This window comes from Pezoporus occidentalis, unplaced genomic scaffold, assembly GCF_034315485.1.
Source record: "Pezoporus occidentalis ecotype Australia unplaced genomic scaffold, CSIRO_AGI_Poc_V1 ctg44, whole genome shotgun sequence".
In the NCBI taxonomy this organism is placed as follows: Eukaryota; Metazoa; Chordata; class Aves; order Psittaciformes; family Psittacidae; genus Pezoporus; species Pezoporus occidentalis.
This window is the reverse complement of record NW_026915769.1, coordinates 32002-53475: the sequence shown is the minus strand read 5'-3', so window position 1 is coordinate 53475 and position 21474 is coordinate 32002. Positions and strand designations below refer to the sequence as shown.

The 21474-nt window shown below is 41.9% G+C and overlaps 1 protein-coding gene across 1 annotated transcript; it reads right to left on the bottom strand.

Annotated features, from left to right (window-relative positions):
* Positions 1-2846: 2846 nt before the first annotated feature.
* On the bottom strand, positions 2847-14746 carry LDHB (lactate dehydrogenase B). Its single transcript, XM_062634774.1, has 8 exons — positions 14602-14746; positions 13518-13649; positions 9444-9561; positions 8798-8971; positions 6311-6484; positions 4958-5075; positions 3934-4057; positions 2847-3203 (listed from the first exon to the last, which is right to left on the bottom strand). Exons 2-8 carry the CDS (start codon positions 13641-13643, stop codon positions 3036-3038), a joined length of 1002 nt encoding a protein of 333 aa, XP_062490758.1. The 5' UTR covers positions 13644-13649; positions 14602-14746; the 3' UTR covers positions 2847-3035.
* Between the last annotated feature and the right edge of the window lie 6728 nt (positions 14747-21474).

Sequence of the window (21474 nt, the reverse complement as noted above, 5' to 3'; positions counted from 1 at the left end):
ATAGTGTCAGTATGGAATACATATAAGGATCTGACTCTTAAATGATTTTGGGCTCCTGGTCATACTGGTATCAGTGAAAGTTCAGGATCTACAGTCCACTGAGAAATCATGGCTTAATTGTTACAATTTGTATCTGTAAACTGGGGAAAACAGCATTTCTTTGCAGCACAAGGCTGACATGAAGTGGGTAAACACAATGACAACAGAAATTCTGTGAGCAACTTAAGACATAAGTCACATACTTATAAAACACAGTTTTAAGTTAGCTAGTATGAAAGTCATATAAGCACTACCAGCCTAGCAAAATGCATATATAAAGCATTTCCACTGTTCTACACCTAAATGTTCTAACATTATTTCACTGTTTAAAGGTGCCTTCCATTCCCTGCCCCATTTTTATCCTTTGACTAACAAAAAAATCCAGCTGATTTAACACCCTATTGGACCTCAGAACAAGCCCACCTCTTGCAGACAGTGGCTACGTAGATCGATAATAAAGCAAGAGATGCTACTCATCTCAGTGTTCTGGATATTCAGGTGGAAAACTCAAGCTCTCTTCTTCACATACATTTCTTGGGAAAGCCATGATACAAATACTGTGGCAATAGCACATATCAGCATAACTCAGAGGACTGAGTTCCAGTCTTCTGCCACAACCATGCCAGTAGTATCTCTCCTATGTCACTGGCCTGTCAGTTATCTGTGTGTCTCTTGTCTGACATTTGCAAGGTAGTCAGAGTTTCTATTCTGGAGCCAGGATCTATATACCTGCAAACGCAAGGTAGTGTAGGTCCTTATAGCAATTAAAATAGCATTACTGATCTACCTCAAGTGAGTCACAGAATTATTAGGGATGGAAGTGACCTCTGGAGATCATCCAGTCCAAGCCACTGCCAAGGCAGGGCCACCTAGAGCAGGTTACACAGGAACACGTCCAGGTGGGTTTTGAGGATGTTCAAAGAGGGAGACTCCACAACCCCCCTGAACAGCCTGTTCCAGTATTCTGCCACCCTCAATGTAAAGAAGTTCTTCCTCATGCTGAGGTGAAACTTCTTGTGTTTCAGCTTATGGCCATTGCTCCTCATCCTGTCGATGGGCACCACTGAAAAGAGTCATCTCTCCAAAAGTAGAAGTTGATACAGCGAGGCTGCCAATGCACTAAGAAAGGTGCTCATCATGCACAACAGTGATCTTTCATTATTCTTTCAGTTCCTTGCTTCATCTGTATCCACTCACCTTATTTTATAACAGACCACATATTTTTGTACTAGTTTGTCATTAGCTCTTCAGTTCCTCAATATCTGGGCATAAAGGATCTTATCCTGTTGTTAAGTCTATGACCATTAACAAACAAAAAAATAGGCAACAAGCCTCTGTTGACTCGAGGGAATTGAAGGAATAGTTAACAGACATTAGGTGACAGCAGCTTCTCACTCAAGCACTTATAAACATGCTCAATTCAAGATGTCCCAACCTACTTTGGGGTCTAAGTTTGTTGAACATAGAACAAGGCATGGCTCTACACTTTAACGGGTGAGGAATGCACACTAATGTAATCAGGGACAAAAGCCAGTCTTATTGTAGCTGTGTAACCTTTAAAGATAAAAATATCAAAATTCAGTATCAGATTGGAAAAGAGCCCATCCCCTATCCTCTAAGGCAACTGATGCCTCCTCACGCATATCGGTCTCAAGAATCCTGCAAGATAATATCACACAACATAACTTTTAATTATTTCATTAACTGAGGACAGTGTAAGAACAAAGTCAGGAAGGAACTGTGCAAGGTAGCCAGCCAGCTAAATGCATTCAGGTGAAAACTGCCAATGGGTGTGTGCTGCAAAGAGCAGCAGCTCATTTCATTAGCTACAGGATACTTACTAAATCAAGGGAGTTTTCTTGCAGTATGACAAAATTTGCATGATCTTTTCTTTTAAAAGAAGCTACAAAAATTACGCTACTTGATTGTGAAAGTGTTTTAGTTCACTACTCAAAGCATTTTAATGGAGCTAGAAAAGGCCTTGACATTGCTCCAACTTCATCTCAGACCATTTGATACAAAACGAGACTTGCAGGTCCCCGAATCATGATACAAGATAGAGGGAATAGATACTGTTTGTCCCCATGATGTTTAGGTTGAGCAGTTCTAAGCATGCCAAGCAAGTACTGCCTATTTCACAGTTAATATCTACTCCGTAATTGTTAAGTGATGGAGAAATAAAACTTTGGGCTTTATTTTTTTTAATCTGTTCTCTCCCTCCCACTCCACCCTCCCCCCAAGTATATAAGCACTTGTGAAACAATCTTGCTGAAATTTAGAGATTAAAGGCCCAATTTGACTTGTTCTATAAACAAGATTAGCATGGGACTCCAGTCTTTTTAACTCTAAAAAAATTGGATTGTGGTAATCAAATAGAAAATAATTTTGTTTGCTTTGAACATTATGAAATGATGTGAGGCAAAGAACTGAAAGCAGAAGAGAAGCATCTAGAGGTCCCTTTTTCTAGGCTAGTAGCATACAGAATCTTAATGTTGGCATGCTTTGGGCAGGTGGCCCAGAGGCAAATCCCCATTCCATTTCCTCTATCCATCAGAGAAAAAACAGGAAGTACTTTATCAGAAAAAAAGTCTTGGAATGAACTACACTTCGAACCTGGGCTGAAACTAAATCATACAAAAATCATTTCCAGTAAGACTGTATTAGTGAAATCCCACCACAAGTGATTACTGCCTTGTTTCTAACCTTTTAAACACTTCCAGGTAGGCTGGGGCATACAATAAAGCAGAATGTTAGAGTAAGGCAGGTAATTAAGGTACTGCAAAATAAATCACCAGGACAACAAAACATGCCTGAAAGTTACTTTATTTGTTCATAAGGTCTGTGCGTTACAGCAAACGTAAGTTTAGCTACTGTGAACAAAGCTCATTTTGGAACAGCATTAAATGTTTAAACCATAATGATGTACAGTGAGTAGAGCCCACTTTGCACATAACACACTGTTTTTCTATTTCTGGAACATATCTAACATTCATAGATTACAGATCTTTAAGATCTTTCTGGATGCTCCACAATGTATCCGCACTCTTTTTCAACTGAGCCACCTCATCATCCTTCAGCTTTTGGTTGATGACACTTGTCAATCCAGAGCTACTCAGGACAGCAGGAAGGCTCAAGAAGACATCATTATCAATGCCATACATGCCCTGCCACAAACAAAAGAGATTACTCAGATATATACACACCACCCCAGATCTGCTTGGAGAGCAGAGCTCGAGACTATTATTTTGCCACCTGCAGGAAACTTTCAGTCACAACGTGTTTGAGAAAATACAATAGTACAAAGCTGGTTCAGACCAAGGGATCAGCAGTACCAAGATGGCTGATTTCAGAGACCGCCACCTCTAAAACCCTCACTACTCTCAGCAAGTAGCTGACAAAATTTAAATAGTATTAGGGCAGGTCTTTTTCCTAATACAGAGGGAGCTGCAGCTTCAGCCTGCTCTGAGTCCTTGCTGCACCAGGGGTTATACGGCACAGTACAGTAGTACAGACTACATGCAGCAGTTATGCCAACTATAAAAGGACACATCTCTCTTCTATAGCACTTCTGCCTAGGTTCACAGAATCACAGCTGGGCCTCCATGAAGCTTTCCATTTTGCACTGAAGCTTCCTTTTAATGAACCTGCATGCCACACATGGCAAACCTGACACAAGGGTAGTACAACATTGGGTAGAGTACAGAGAACTTATTTTCAGCTCCATGCTTGTGACAAGGTCAGACTAGAAAAAACTTGCAACAGCAGGCTCCCATTTTAAATTCAAAGTAGTATTTTACAAAGCTATCTTTGTTCAGCACCTTGCTAACTGAGACTATTTAGCTTTTCCATGACAACAAAATGAACTAGAACATCAAATTAGCCAACACTTCTTACCTTTACCAGCGTTGAGACTGAGTGAACACGGCACAAGTTCTTCAGCATGGTCTCGCAGAGCTCAGCAACACTAAGGCCAATGGCCCAGTTTGTGTATCCCTTAAGTCTGATTACCTCATAGGCACTAAGGAAATATTGAAATACAGTTGCATTATAATGTCTTCAAGACACTGTGTTAATTGGAAGTCTTAAGAGTAATGTTTTCCTACTAAAGAAAATCTGGAACTTCTGTGACATGCTGTAAGTTTTGGAGTTAAAATGTAGGACAGTTACACTTTTCAGCATTTGAGGATAAAGCATGAAGTCTACATTATCCCATATGTATAATAAAGAAGCCACATTGTTCTCACTGGATTAGCTGAAATGAAAAATAGCTTCCATCTATGAACAGTTCTTAGTGTCAAGTGGAAAAACAGGTACCTATAACTGAACAACTTCTCAGAATGATTGTGCCACTGACTTGAATAAAGACCATTTGAAATAGGTAAATATTTAAAAGTCAAAGCCATTCACTACCTACATACATCCTAATTTTTTAACCAACATCTGTGTACACTATTTAGCAGTATAGTCTTTATTTCACAAGCAAGACAAGTGATTTAGCAACATATATAGTTACCTCTAGACAAGTTTTCCTAAATAAAATGAACAAAAATTTTCCCCAAATTAACTCCAACACTGTGCTCACAAAAACATACTACTTTCCCTAGTCTTGTGCCCTTTAAATAAAGTTAACCATTTAAGAAGCCACTTGTGAGAGAGCTACAAGTGCACACAAAGCTAAGCAGTGCAGTACTAAAGTGGGTATGTTACACAGTAGCTTGCCTTGCTGCAGGATAATAAAGCCTACCGAGATCCTGCATTTCTGTGTTTAAACCAGTAGTTCCACTTACGCATACAATCCTCTAAAGAAAAGGGCATGAAAGCTGAAGCAGAACGGAGAGGCACTGACAAGGAGGCAGAGTGCAGACTAGCTATTTTCAGCATCGTATATATATCCACCTTATTCCTCAAGCCACTGTACCTTTCAACTACTTGCTTGTGGACCTCCTTCCAGTTCTCACTATCTTTGTCAGTTCCCATAGCAGGATTCAGCTCCTGGAGCGAAACGCCTGCCACATTAACTCCACTCCAAACAGCCACTGCAACAGAAAGAGGACATAAGTTTCCATAGTAACTAGCAACTTCCCCTCCACTTTTTCTATCGCCCTAAGATAACTGGAAACAAAAGTAGTAGTCAGAAACACAATAATGTTTGAAGCAGATTTCAAATTTTCATTTAACCTCAGTTAATTCCAAGAACTCTGAGGGACAGATATTTAGTGCTGACACTTTAATGAGTCCATTACAATACATGAACAACAGAACTTTCAGTCCTTGGAAGGTGCAGATAACTACTTTTGAAGTCAAAAACCTCAAATTCTAGCAAAGAGGCACATCTTAGCTGTTCAAACTTTTAAAGCTAATTTTACTCAAAAATTGCAGCAAGTATGTATTTGCTGTCCCTCTAATCAGTATTAAAATTCTTGAAGGCTAACCCTATTTTCCCGAATAACAGGATAACAATATGCAAACTTAACATATCCATTCATTTTGGCAGCTTACAGGCAGATTCATTTCCTCTGTTCCTGTGAGGTATGAACTCTTGGTTACTTCAAAGCCAAAACAGCTATGACACTGAAGTAAGATGAGCTCTGTGTATGCTTATCCAAGCTCTGCTTTTGTTACAGTGTAGGGCTGGCTTCAGTAAATACTGTTGTTGATCAGACAGAACACTGCACTTTGATCACATGTGGTGGAACACTGAAGAGATGGCTCCCTTAGAAATACACAGCACTAAAATTTAAAGCAGTACCAATCTACATAGATGTTCCGCTGCATCATTTCAGACTCAAAATACATGAACTGAATTAAGACAAATAAGCTGCTTTTATTTCATGTGGTTTTAAAAGACATCTTACCTTTTAAATAGCACACAGAAAAGTCACAAAAAAGGGATAATTTTGTTAGCCTGAATCTGAAATCTTTTTCTACTACTTGCAACAAGCCCTGCCATTGACCTAATAAGAGCTAATATTGCTTTCAGAAGAGAACTGTGCTACAGGCTACATTATGATACCCTAAAACCAGAATAATCTTTAACAAAATTGGCGTTTTCAGTTTAGGGTTTAATCATGCACTCACAATCATTTTTATTAAAGCATGTAGCTGAACTTCCTGAACTAGTCTTAACTCTAATCTTCATGAGAATACAGGAAAGTGGTAGTTACTTTGGCGCAGCTGCATCTGTTCTTTCAGAATATTTTAACACCCCTTAGGCCTCTAACATCGTTAGAGGTGCTTATTCCCAAGGAGGTGTGTCAGGAATGCTCCTTACCACTAGAATCACCATGTTCTCCCAAGATCCAGCCATGGCAACTGGTTGGGTGTATGCCAAGTCTCTCGGCCATCAGATAGCGAAATCTGGCTGTGTCTAGATTGCAGCCACTTCCAATCACACGGTGTTTTGGCAGGCCACTCAGCTTCCAGGTGACATAGGTCAATATATCCACTGAAAAGAAAAACATGCACAGTAAATGAAACCATTTGCATATACTGAGAATGTTCCAACAATTGCCTCACTGCAAGTAACAGTGCAATCAGGAGGACTCAGAACAGTTGTGCTCATTACTCAAAATACTGTAGGTCTAACTATTTGCAGATTAAAATGAATGCACCGCTCAAAATTTAGGACCATCAAACTACTTCTCAGAGAAAACTGAGGAAGATCTTTAGAGATTAGTTTCCTTCCAGCTAAAGTCTGAGGAACATTTTTTGTCACAGCAATACCTATAGGGCTTCCAGTACTGGGGCTGAACTCATATGGTTAAAACATTCAAGCAATTTCCTGACATAATGTTACCTTCCACTTCATCATCACAATAAGAGGAAATGTACAATGAAAAATGGTTGAGATTTAGCAACTAGAAAGAGTATGTAACTACTTCAATGTAATTTCTTGAACAGATCTGTGCATTAAACAGTTTCTGCACTGACTACCTCTGTTGCATGAAAAGCCAGATAAGCAACACACTTACCTGCATGCGGTCCTAAAAATAGTTTTAGGAAAACAAAACAAAAAACAAACAAACAAAACCCCCCAAACCACACAAACAAAAAAAAAAAAAACACCCACAAAACAAAACAAAAAACCCACCAAAAACCTCAAAAGCAAAACCAACAACAAATCTAGGTTTGGGCAAACAAAGAAAGGGATGTGAGGACAGAGAGAACTCTACATCACATGTCAGAGCAAGAATAATAAACAGACTGCAATAATTATGGCCCAAGCTCCCAAAAGCCAGCCAGTGCTCAGAAGGAAATGTATTTCTGTACACAGATCTGAAATACAGAGTCAGAGAATCAGCCAAGTTGGAAAGGAGCTTTAAGATCATCAAGTCAAACCATTCCCCAGCACTGCCAATTTGTTCTGCTCAGGCATCAAAAGCACATTATCTCAGTACAGTTTACACCTTGCCGTTGCAAGTGGCATGCTCACCAGGCACAGCTTCCTTACAGCTTCATATGGGGGAGCTCTTGCCAGGATCAGTGACCTGTACAGACTACAGAGCCAACAGCTATCAAGCAGCTGCTGCAGACAGTCTGGCTTTCAAGTCAGGTGCTGAGACACACATCCAGACTTTGAGGACTGCTTTCTAATTTCATTATTGGCCTACTGTTGGGCTTTCCACAGGACAGGCTGCAGACAGTGTTATTTGAGGTAGAACCCAGACAGATCAAGGAAGTCAAAAATGGTAGGATATCAAGGTCACATACCAACACACATACAGCGGACACGCCTGAAGTCCCTTCTAAAGGACTCACAGTAACCTCCACTACATAAGACAAGTGGACAAAACTACATTCATCTTGAGAACACAAAGTATAAAAGTAGTTTTGAAAAATTACAACATATAATTCTCCTCCTGCAGCTGCCATCCTGAAGTCTATAGTTTGAATTCAACCTTGCTAGAACAAGAACAATTTGATCTTTGGTTCAGTTCAATTTTCAGAGAAGTGCTTAGAATTGCCATAAATTATTGTACTTGCACAGTAGACTAGTATTCAGCAGTAGTAATTGTACACCAGCTAATTACTCAGCCACCGGCTGAGCTGCTAGCTTTATGTGCACTGTTTTGACTCTGCAAAGCTACCTTTAAAAGCAGTATCACTTCATTGCCAGGGTTCTGCAGTAACGGCATCACTCAAACATTGGATTAAGCAAGACAATCCACAAAGCATATCAGAATGGTCAGAGTTGGATTTAGATATTCAAGTACACAAGCTGTCCCAGTGCAACAGCATGCTTCCAAGCGAGTACACAATGTGTAATAACTACATCTTTTCTAATCTAACTGAACTATGCAGTACAGTTACGCTTTTCCCCACCATAAGCTTCAGCATGCAAATTATTTTTTTCTGTAAATATAGCCAAGACTATATGGTCAGTTCTTCATCATGAAAAATGGCCATATCATACCCAGACACAAAATAAAGTTATGATTTACAAAGAGTTTAAAAGCAAAATGGATGTTCTCTTTAGAGATAAAAATTTTAAAGTACCTACAGCTTAAAAGTAGGTAAAGAACTGAAGTATTTACCCTGAAGCATGCTTTGGAAATATGGACACCATGAGAAGTTCTGAATAAAGAGGGCATCAAAAGTACAGAATATTTGTTTGTACGCTGGTGTTAGCAACCACATGGCAGACGTGCACACAAAGCTATTAATTTCTGACATTCAATTTTCATTTGAGAAGACTGAAAAAATAAAACACTAGTTCTCCAACAAACAGAATTTGTGTTTTAGGAAAGGACTGCCTTACCGGGGTTGGAAACTACCAGAATGGTACAGTTGGGGCTGTATTTGATAATCTGAGGAATGATGAATTTGAAGACATTCACATTTCTCTGAACCAGGTTGAGACGACTCTCCCCCTCTTGCTGACGAACTCCTGCAGTTACTACCACAATCTTGGAGTTGGCTGTGACAGCGTAGTCTACAATACAATGTGTTAAATAGACTTATCACCTATTTCAATAGTGTTGTGTTCATACATGTATTATGCTCCATTGTGCATACGTTCAAACTCCATAACCAGCACCATCTATTAACATTGTCCCAATATATGAGTATGTGGGTCTTGAAAGCACATTCAACCCCTCTGAATCTCATTTCCACTACCCAAATAACAATACTATTTCTTCTACAAAGAGGTACTAGAGTTAAATTAAAATCAACTTTACTCAGCAAGCCCAAAATTGTAAAGTGGCTATTAGAGATGCAAGAGAAAACCCAGATGAAAAGCTAATCCCATTGTTACCGTGTTCATCTGAATTCTCACCCCACTTCATAGACTTTAACTTCTCAATGCCAAATCTTTAGACTTCTTTAGGATTACACAACTAATGCTCCATTATTAAGAAAACTCACAGAGTATCAATATTAAATAAAAAGAAACTAAGGTTCACCTTTGTCTGCCACAATCTTATGAGTGTGAAGGAACAAGCTTCCGTGCTGTAGATCCATCATTTCTCCTTTAAGTTTGTCTTCCAAAACATCAACCAGAGCAAGCTCATCACAGAGGTCCTCAAAACAACAAGATTTCAAGGAGTCAATGAAGCATTTAACTTGCATTTTAAAATTACTTCTGAGTTGAGCCATATTACATTTTAAAGTAACACGTTACCGATCTGAAAGTCTCTCCTCTCTGAAGGTAAACCAGTAGGACAACAGTATCTTGGTGTTCTGATGTACAGTTCTCACAGTAACAAAGTCAGAGACTACTACAGTACAGGTTCATAAAACTTGGAGTCTTCCAGTAAGGACATTACTTGTGGGGAGTTTGAGTGCACAGCTAACCTTTTGACAGCAAGGTATTTCATGATTTAGTTAGTATCTTAGGAAAAAAGTTGTATCTTTCAGAGTTGTAACAAACCTTCTAAATCTATCCAGCACTCAATTATCAAGCAAGTATTCTCTTATAACATTCCTTCAAGCAGCTCATTTCACAAAAATACAGAATGGTCACAGACTTATTTTCCTCAACGCTAAAAGTAATGTCAAGAGAGAACATTCTTTACCTAATTCTTGTCTACTACAGCTACTACATCATTTACTTTGCAAACAGACGTGCATGTTTGCTGTCCAGCCAGGTTAAGTTGGGAGATAACTTCGTATAGTTTCAGAACATGGGAATAGCAGGGGCTCTGCTCTAATGTAAACTTTTACTGCCTTTTGACAGAAGCATTTACTACCCTTGTAAATTCTACTATACATAAAGGCTTATAATTTAGTAAATTATACCAAGATTCAAATTACTACTTCTATTTTCTGACGTATCTATACCCCATTTGAAAGCAGTTAAGCCATTTTTATGTCCCTGAAAAATATACTGCAAGAAACTTTCTTTGTTTACCTTTATATAAAAAGTAACACTCATTACTTCACATGGAAATATTAATTATTAGCATCAAGTAAATTACTTTAAACACACAACAATATGCACTGGTTTTCCTGTGGAAAAATATATTGAACAGGCATATTTAGGTTTTTTTCATTTTATATTTTAAAATAATGTTACAGTTTATTGCTTTTCTGCATTGCTTCCTTTCACAGCTGATTTGATCGACTTCAGAAGAAAAACCGTAAGAATCTTTATCTGCACTGGCTCTGTCCTCAAAACAGTCTGCAGGGTAAAATTAAAGTCTAAGTTATTTAATCATGGTGAAAAAGTATCCTTAACTGAAATCACTGGTGTTAAACTAAGTTACTGAAATCAGAATTTGAAAAAATAATATTTGCACATGTGCAATTATGGCTAGATTTATATACACAATATACACAGTCTGACAATATGGGATTTTAGTCTAGACCTTGCAGCCAACATTCCCCAGACTCAGCAGGTTCAAGAAGCCAGTTGCCACTGAAACAGAAGCACCTGGAATAGCTCCAGTGACTAAATTAATGAATTTGCATCAGCATTGCCTAGAATTCAGCTCATTATAAGTACACACAGGATAAAGCCTACACAGTCACCAAGTGCAACTTAAAATATTCTTATTGAAAATAGCTGACTTGCAACTGTGGAGGTGTTTCCATTTTGCAAACACCATGGCAACATCAGCGACTCATCTCTGAGAGGGACCTAAAAATATTAGTAGTGGCATTCAAATTTATATATTCAATATTATACCAGTAAACTGAAATTAGCATTATCACACCGATAAAATTCAAAACCATCTAAACCTCAACTGCATCCACATATTAAACTATAGAAAATTTAACTATAAAATTTTATGCCACGGTTTGACAAAAAAAAAAACATCCTGGGGAGCCAACCATCTTGCGGTAGTCAAAGCCACTTTGTATTGGTCAACATCCAGCTGAATATGAGCCAGCAATGTGCCCAGGCAGCCAAGAAGACCAACAGCATCTTGGCAGATATCGGAAATAGTGTGACCAGCAGGGACAGGGTAGAGATCATCCCCCTGTACGTGGCACTAGTGAGGCTGCACCTTGAATCCTGTGTTCAGTTCTGGGTCCCTGCCTGTAAGACACTGAGGTGCTGGAGCATGCCCACAGAAGGGCAAAGCTGAAAGGTCTGGAGTAGAAGTCTTATAAGGAGCAGCTGAGGGAACTGGGATTGTTACCACTCTCTACAACTACCTGAAAGGAAGTTGTAGCGAGGTGTGTGTTGGTCTCTTCTCCCAGGTAACAAGTAATAGGACAAGAGGAAATGGCGTTAAGTTGCACCAAGGGAGGTTTAGACTGGATATTAGGAAAACTTTTTTCACTGAAAGAGTAGTCTGGCATTGGAACACGCTGCCCAGGGAAGTGGTTGAGTCCCCATTCCCTGGGGGTATTTTAAAGATATGCAGATGTGGTGCTTAGGGACATAGTTTAGCAGGGGATTTGATGGTGCTAGGTTAACATTCGGATTAAATTTTAAAGGTCTTCTCCAATCCATATGATTTTATGATTCTAATTCAGTGACAAGAATCAGATGGCTTTGTTACAAAATTGTTTTATACTGCAGTTTATACTTGTAAAAGAATAAGAGAAAGCACAAGCCTGGTTGAAATAAACTCCATCAAGCCATAATCCAAGCTTGAAAAATTAAAAAATAAATCTAAGCGTTTTTACTCTGAGTTTGGTACATAAAACTCATTAACTGTGCCTATATTTCTGAAACACAGTTTGCTCCTGCTTAGAGCATCACATTAAACACAGATAAATGATGGATTGTGGTGGAGTTTGCGGTAACTTCACTTCCCTCACTCACTGCCAAGCTTACACTTACAGTACTCCTTCAAAAACAAACGAGTTCAGACCACAAGAGCTTAATATTTGCTTCAAACAAAAAACCCACCATGAACTGCCACTGGTTTTCAATTAAATTTCTCCTTTAGTTGCAGAGTTTTAAGAACTACTTTTTACTTTCACATCAGTACTTAGTTTCACTGTGACCTTTTCTTACTGTCAGTTTCTCCTTGCTAACAAGGCTCATGAATATCAGCAAATGAAAACCCTTAAAAAAATTTAATTATTCAAAAGCCAGTACTGTAAAACATGCAACCTCAGGATAATAGGTAGAAGAAGGAGGATCTCCAAATAAAATACAGTTGGTTTAGAGATATATGGAAGATTTTTGATCTCATTGTGTGCTACCCAATTTAAGATCTTCTCCTGCAAGTGAGTACGGCATATCCGTTTATTCCTTCTCTTAAGAAGGGATCTGCAGCTCCCATTTATCTTTTCAAAAACAGAGTAAGAATCAAATTTAACTCGTTCACAATATTCTTTAGAAACAAAATGCAAAGAACAAGAGATCCTTATTGCATAAGCCTTTGCTTTGCCCAAAGACTGCAACATAAAATCTGCCAAAAACCACCCCCAAAAAACAGGAAAAAAAAACAGGAAAAGTCAGAATAGCCTCTAAATTCATCCCTCTATTTTTAGGTTTTGGAAAACTACCTAAACCTCCCTGGTAACAATGAAATCATATAAATAAGAAGTAAGGGTTTAAGAGAAATAAAAAAAGCCTACAAAATGGAATAGCAGTATTTTCAGTTATTATTGCACAAGCATATTAAAAGAACACAAATCAAAACATGCGTAGTTCTGACTCCTATCCCATACGTCACATTAATTTCCGCACTGTTTCCATTCTTTGCACAGCAGAGCTCTCCCACCAAGCAAACCCCAGCTTTGCTGTGGAAGAACAAGAAAGTTTAAAAAAGAAACAAAAGTTTGGCAGGGGCTTCAGAGCCATTGCTTACTGTATTTTCCCAGCAGCCTGCTAAATAACTCTGCGTAATGAGAAATTTTATTGCTAAGCACAGATGGAAAGGTGAGAGAACAAGGAGAAACTGAATGAAGTCAGCCTTGCATGAACAGCGTAGGTCACTGCTTGCTTACACGAATTGCAAATGATTCAATCCTGCACTAACCTACCGAATTTCCCACCATCTGCAAAGACAAACAAGTAGCACATAACATTACAGCAGGGGGAACTTGAATAGCACGTTGTCCTTGAGCCATACCTTTCCCAGGATGCTGATAGCACAGGCCATCCCAACCTGTCCAACCCCCACAACAGTTATCTTGTTGTTCGGGACTACGGATCCCGCAGCGATGGGGGTAATCAGCTTCTCCTTGAGAGTAGCCATGGTTTTCTGCAAGGACAGAGCGATCCGGTTCAAAGCAAGCCACAGGAAACCAGAACACGTGCTCTGAATTGGTCAACCGCCACTGCCGGAAACTTGCCGATGGAAGTGCTGGAGTCGCTGCGGTGCCGACACTGGATTGCGGTACGGCAGCACAGGGGCACGCTGCCCTTGTGAGGAGCTCCTTCGGCCCACGAGACACCAGCCCACCCAGCCCTCCTGAGACACGGGGCTCTGGCTCCCATCCCTCCCTGCATTCTCCGCTGCCCACAGAGAGGCTGAAGTGGGGCAGGGGCTGTTTTGGCAGCACGTAATGTAGTATCTTTTTGCTGGCTGCTCCCCAGAGCCTCCCCGCAGAGGACAAAAACTCCTTCTGCTTTAACGCCTCTGTGGTATTCACCTCCCTTCAGAACGCCCATCAGGGCTGCGGGACTGGTACTAAAACCCCGAACCAGTCCGGGAGCATGAAGCCTGCGGGGATTTCCCCGGCTCGCTCGCATTCGGCCCCGAGCCTCCCCGCGGGGAACGCACGGAGCCCTGCGCGGTGCCTCCGACCTTCCCATACATCGCCCCCTTCCCGTGCATCTCTCCCTCTCCCTCTGTCCTGTCCAGGCCAGGCTGGGGTGCGGCCCTCGCCCCCCCAGACCGTAGGCCGGCGAGAGGCTGGCACACGCGGTCACCCCGGGGCTGTCTGCGCACAGCCGGCTGCCGCCATCCCACCCAAACCAGTAGAAGCCACAGCCCGATCCCGGCCACCGGACCCCCACCGAGGCAGGGAGCGGCCACGGCGCCCGCAGCCCCCCACGCCATCCAGGCGCCGCGCACGGATGCTCGGCCCCGGGGGGGGGGGAAGTCACCCGGCCACTGCGGGACCGAGCCACACGGAGATGGCCTGGGCAACCCTCCAGCATCCCCCATCGCGGGGAGGGGATCCCGCTAGCTCCGCTCTTCCCATACCCACCCGGAATGCTCAGAACGGAGAGAGACGAAAGTAACACCACCCCTAGTCCCGGGCGCTCGGGCAATGAGGGCTCTGCAGCAGCGGGGGCGGTCCTGCGGGCAGGGCCGACCCGACCGCACCGCCCTCCGCACCGCCCTCCCCGGCGCCACTGGGGAGGCGGTGGCCTCCGAGCTCAAATCCCCGCCAAGGACGAAGGCTCAAGGGTGCCGCCGCCCCGCCCCGCTCCCGCTCCGCGCTGCGGGAGTGTGTGACAGTTCTGAGGCGGGGTGGGCTAGCGTGGCTGTGTATTACTTCGTCGTGTGCTGCTGCAGGGCCGCCTGACGGGGGGTGGAAGCGCCGGCCCGCCGCTGTGTGCGGGCCTGGCTCAGTGGCAGGAGTTGGTGCAGTTAGGTGTGAGGGGGGCGTTGCTCCTCGGCGGGAGACTCAAGAGAGCCGTGGTCTCACCGAGTTTACTTTCCCAATTAGCTGACGAGGTGCAAGCCTTAGCCCTGGCCTTCTGGCCGCAGACTTGGCCAGAAGGAACGTCCAGAGGAATCCCTGCAAGCCAGCAGTTGCGCAAAAATAAGGCATTTTACGCGATTTTGTTCGCGGGCAAAGTTGCTCAGATTGGAGGTATCTGATTTGCACGCTCTCTGCTTTTTGCCCTGCAGCTGACTTCGGCTGAATTTCGTTTTGTGGTGGAACAAATCCCGAGGCGTTAATGGCGCGCCTGCGGTCACGCAAACGGCGCTGGCAGGAGCGAGGCATGTAACCTGATGCACGGCCACAGCCGCTCCTCCTACCCCTCCCTGTGTTTCGGGCCTCGCCAGGTCACACCGGGTGTCCCTCCGTCTCCCGGGGCAGCATCGCTTTAAAACGGGAGTATGTAGGACCCGTGGAATGAGCCCCTGGAGCATGAATGGGATTTTGTGCCTTGTTAAAGTAATAAGCACATCCATCACTGAAAGTAACAGTAAAAATCACATGATAGGACACGCTTTTCCTCTGACCTATGGAACAGGTAAAACTGAAAACTTGAGTATGCAATTTGCCACTGTTGCTGGGCACAGAATAATCGCAGAATGGCGGAAGCAGCGAAGGAACACTGGAGGCCATCTAGTCCAACCTCCCTGCTCAGGCGGGGTCACCTGCAGCACATTGTTCAGGATTGTGCCAAGATGGCTCTTTAATATCTCCAGGAGTGATTTGTCAAAATTCCCGTAGGACCAACACATGCGAAATGGAACAGTATCGAAGCATATTTTCTCCTTTATGCTGTAACGTTTCTAGCTTTAAAGGAAGAAAGTAGAGGCAAAACTCTGGATTGTATATAGTTAGTTTCACTGGGAAATAAAAGAAAACTTTAGGTTCCTCATCACACATCACCTCTCACAAGAGGGAACAGTAGATTTCAGTCGTCCCAGATAAGTCACTGGGTTAAACATAACTAGGCAGAGCGCTGAGCGCTGCTTGTCTAAGGCTATGGCTACCTTTTGTTGTTCTGGCCAGTTTAAGGTTGCATTGATTTTATTATTTTATTTGCCAGGTATTTTGCCACATTAGTAACTGGACTAATTCCCTCTGGCTCGCCAAGCAGCCAAACAAACACTGGTGCCAGCGCGGGGAGAGGTGGTGAGCATGAGTGGTGAGGAAAGGGTGAGGCCTGCTTTTAAGTAACTACTTAACCATGGCCTACTTCTCTTCTTTACATTGTTTGACATTGCAAAGGGTCCCCTGGAGGGAAAGAAATGACTTAAGCCATCCACATGACACTTCAGGTAGAAGCTTGCTGCAAGAAAATAGATTCAAGACTTAGGTAACTGCAGCTGAAATGGGAGCTGGAGGTAAATAATAATCACAGTAAAATGCAAGAGTAAGAAAATCTATCCTGTATAATCACAAAGGAAACATGCGCAGTTGAACTCCAAGAAAATGAAGAGGGAAGGGAGAAGGAAAGGTACAGGAGAGGGTGGGGAAGGATCAGAGCAAGGTTTTTTCATTTCTGAAACAGAACCAAGGAGCCATGCTTGTCCTGCCAGTGCCTGTTGTGAGGAGCACTCACCTCTGCATAATGTCTTCTTTGGACAGGATCCTTCTCTGTCCTCATGCACATTCAACAATCAGTTACCATGATAGTATTTGGAATTGAGAAGGAAATGCCACTTTCCTATTTGCAAGAATCTTAAAGCTTTTAAAGGCAGACTGGACCATTTACCACATGCCACAACAGCTCTCCTAGGCCCTTGTTCAGATCAGCCTTCGATTTGCTCACCATGTTAAAAGCACAGGGTACTTAATCCCCTCCCTGAAGCCCTTCTGATCTAAATAGACCAGGCAATTGCAGGATGGCTGAAGATTATTCCCTCTTCCTGCTTTTTGTTATTTACTTATTTATTGTTTCAGACAACAGAGGATTGAGGCACAGAGAGGTGAAAAGATCTCCCTAAAGTCACAGGAGAAGTCTCCTGGTGACAGGTCACAGTTTCAAAGTTCAGCTCTAGTTTGGCAATGTTGGCATTTTTGATGAAGCGCAGTTTTCCGGAAAAACAAACCCTCATGTTAAGGGACACAGTCTAAATAAATTTGCCTGGTAACCTTCATACAATTACAACATAGCTTTTGTGTGTACATGTTAATCAGGTTTAACTTTTTGCTTCTATAGAAAGTGTATAATCAGATAAGTCAAGATACTTCACTAGTTGTATCTGTTCCATCACATTCCCAAAACACATGAAAGTTGATATGGTTTCCATTCTGTTTCTTTTTTCCCCAAAATTAAACCTGATTGGAAACTGAGAACTCTACTGATGGAACTCTTTCCAACAGCAAAATGTTGATGCTCTGACAGCCAGGGTCTAGTGATGTCTGTAGTCCTATGGTAGCAGACGTCATGACAGATGTAACCTAGGAAGGGAAGGAACCCATTAGCACAAGAACATGGGATGTAAGCCTGGTGGCAGGAGCACATAAGGTAAAGAATGGTTTTCTGTCACTTTGTTAGAGCTGGTAGATCAGGTCATCAGACTGCAGGATGGGTATTCTCCAAGTGTTATTTCACATGGCTCTAAGGGAGAAAGAAGAATTAGTTGTCCAGCTTTGCAAAATGTAGAGAACTGAATTCATCCCCTGGAACTGAAGAAGTGCTAATGCACACAATGATGGCAGATGCTGAATTAAAATTCTGGTCCTCCTATATTTAAATTCTGTGCTTGTTCATGTGGATTTTTCATCACACAATAAACAAAAATTACCTTGGAGTGGCAGTTGAAAGCTTCTTTTACCCCAGTTTTATTTGAAGGAATAGTTTCTTATTTTTGGCAATGGGCCTAATTTCTGTTTAATCTTTGCTTAAAGATTATACAACGTTATATAGATAACACATTCAGTAGTTAAGTGCTTTATAATGTAGTTGATAAAAACAAAAAACAAAAAACAAAAGCATCTCGTGTGTGTGCACAAGTTTGCACAGTGATCACCTGCAGTTGAAGTTCCCAAGTGTTGGTAGGAAAGGTAAGACGATGGAAATCTTTAAATGAAACTTTCTTATTAACTTGTCATAATAGCCTGCATTTTTGAAAGTAATCTTGATTTGCCCTCTATTTCAGGGTACTTGCGTATGTAGATGCTTGCAATCTCTGGCTGCTTGCACAGACATGCAGAAGCTGAACAAGAAAGTGTAACTGGGAGCCACGGCACGTGAACAAATGGGGCTTCTTCCTGTAAACTAGCATCACAGTGGAGTGGGGTCTGTGTTCCAGTGTTTGGGACTATCTTGCAAAAGGAATGAAATGTGATGATCTTGATTAATAAACTTCTTTAATGTCAGGGGAAAAATGATTATAAAATTTTGCAGTGAGGTAAGTAATAGCACTAAGTTTGTAACAACAAAACTGCATTGAGAGCTCTGGCTCATTAAAAAGTTGAGGAGAAACATCAGCTCCTAAATAAAGTGATAAGTCAGAAATGGGACAACACCATGCTTACATGATATTCACATGTGGCTCTGCAAAGAACCTTCCCTCCATCCCATGTCCTCAGTGACTCATATCCTTGCACCATGGTTCCCTCTTCCCCCCACTGTACAGTGTAACTGTTGGGAAAGTTCTCTGTTCTGCTTATCTTGGTGAAATATAATCTTAAAAATAAAAAAGGAAGGAACATCCTAAAGAATTTTTGTCAAAAATCCTTTCTAATTTCATCTTTAAATTTATTTGAGAAATATTTTGAAACATTTTCTACTCTGTTATGATCCAGTTCGTACCCCATTCATGAACAAATAGAAGTCTGTCTTCCACAAGAACCGTTCAGCCAGTGTCTTTCAAATGCAAGCAAAGTTACATAGAATCAAAAGTTAGTATGACATACAGACAATGATTTTTATCAGTACATGAATTTCCGTACAGCAAGGACAGTTTATTTTCTCTGAACTGGTAGAACTACTGCATTTCTCAGAAAATGTAGTAGTCCTAAGATTTTTATGTATGGATTTTATGTCTGAAGAAGTGACTATGGCTTTGTCACCCTAACACCTCTAAGTGCAAGGCCATGTTTATGCTGAAGAGTTTTTCACATTAGTGCAATCACCCCCTGTAATCACATACTGTAGCATGTCTGCCTGAAGGGTGGCATGTGCCACCACAATTTATTTTGGTACAAAGATTTTTATAGGAGTACTGTATAGTATATTGTATCATGTTATCGTGAGTTTTTCAATAGTGCTTCACATAGAAACATACATAATCTCTTTAATGGCTTCTGAAGTAGTTCTGCAACTGCAGGACTTACTGCCTCTTTAGGAGTCGATTCCAGGTTTCCTTGTATGCACCTTGTGCTTGGAGAAGATATTATAATATCTGAATTCCCCACGTCTGGACATTGCTTGCTGAATTTTGCCAAAGAACGTATTTATCTCTCCCACTCCCTTCCACCTAGCCATTCACTTACATGATCCAACAGTTTACCTTGTTAGATATTACTGTAATTCTGAAGACAGATCAAATGCATTTTTGCCTGTTTAACAAAAACAAACTTCTGCCCATTCTCTCTAGTACAGCCACTGGCTTCCAGCCACTGCCTTTGGATTGGACTGCTGAAGTTAAGGGTCAAGGATCGACCTCTCTCCTATTTGGAAAGAATCCACTGATATCTTAACTCACCTTTGCCACATTGCACTCTGGACCCATACTGCTCTGCAGTTCACAGAGCAAGCTTTGTGGAAATACTGTGAACACAACTGAGCTTCCAGTGAGCATTATTTAACATGTTTCCTGGTACTGAGGAATGTTAGGCTTCATCCCTACAGCCAAGTCCCCTATGAAGGCTAGGAGAGAGACACTTCAAACTGAACCCACTGGGGACTCATGGTGGCAGAGATTTGTTGATGGAAGTTGGCAGAAAGCAACAAGGTGATGTGGGGGAACATCCTACCCTTGATGGTGTTGGCTTTATGGGGAGTGGAGAGAGAGCTGTGGGCAGATGCAGTGTGTCATTGTGTATCTGAATGATGGGGAGACTCCTGGAGTGTCCTCAGTCACGGCTTCTTTCACCTGAGCAGTGTATGTCCTGAGAGGTGACAAGTGGCAGCAGCACAAGAGCTGCTCCCCGAAGAAGGCACGGTTGCTTAGCACTCCCTGTCAGCCTGGTGGGCTTGGTCATGAAGGTATGCAAGTATCTACGCCAGGTTGATCTTACTGAGAGATTTTCCGTATTTCAAAGGAAGGAGTTTTCAGAATCTGAAAATAAAATTCATTGCCTTTAAAATCATGGACGGTGGCATGCTGAGAGAAAGGGCTATGCTGTGAGTCCAGAGTGCCCCTTGTGTTTGCTAATCTGCTCTTGTGGCTAGAGGGTTTTGCAGGCTAAAAAATACCATTGCTGAGAATGAGGACAGACACAAGTCCCACATGAAGCCAACAGGGTTACATTTTCCAGTAGTGGGACCTAGAGAGTGATACACAAAGATCAGGTAAGACATCCATGGACACATTTTGAATCTTGTCCTTCAAACAATAAGCCATAACCTAATTACTCAACCAATTAAGCTTCCACTTTGGTTTGTAATCATGGAATCATTTAGATTGGAAAAGACCTTTAAAAACAACAAGTCCAACTGTTAAGATAGCACTGCCAATGCTGTAGGCAAAGTGAGCCATGAGATTTAGGATGACTGTGACAAATACGTTTTATTTGCTTTAACAGGTGCCCACTTATAATTTCTATGATTCTTTTTAGTAACTGTGAGGAACTGTTGTTTCCTTTAGCACACACCAATACCATATACTGAAAGAAGAGCCAGTAAAATTCCTCATGGTTGGAATTCAGTAATGTGACCTGGAGGATTTCAGTGCAAACTCATTGCTCCAAAGCTGGGTCGAACCAGTAGGGATCAGAAGATGTTGCTTTCTGGCTATCTGGCTCCATCTAAGTACCATTATTTTGGACACTGGCACCCCTCTCTTCTAACCAAAGAAAACAAGGCACAGAAACTGTTCCTCAGTTCTGCTAGTCAGCCCTAAATAAAGTTTAAGATGTAGCTCATGTTCTCATTGCTCATGCCACGTCCTCCAGGCACCCCTCACCCACCACAGGCTCGCACTGCTGTCTGCATGGAACACAGACTCCCAGCTTTGACCTTCTGACTTGCAGCTAGGCGAGAAGCCTGGAGATGACTTATATCCCTCCCATTACAGGGAGTGAATAAATGGAGCCTTCTCCAAATGCTAGTTCTTGCTTGGGGAAGCCATTTTCAGCCCCCCACCATAGTCAGAATTGCTCCAGAAGCAATGTAGGGCATAGTAAGAGATGCTGACGTAGAAACTAAGCCAGTTTGTGATGTTTTTGCCCTGTGTTGGCAGCTTCCAATTCTGCATCGCTGTTTGCTCATCGCTGTTTGCT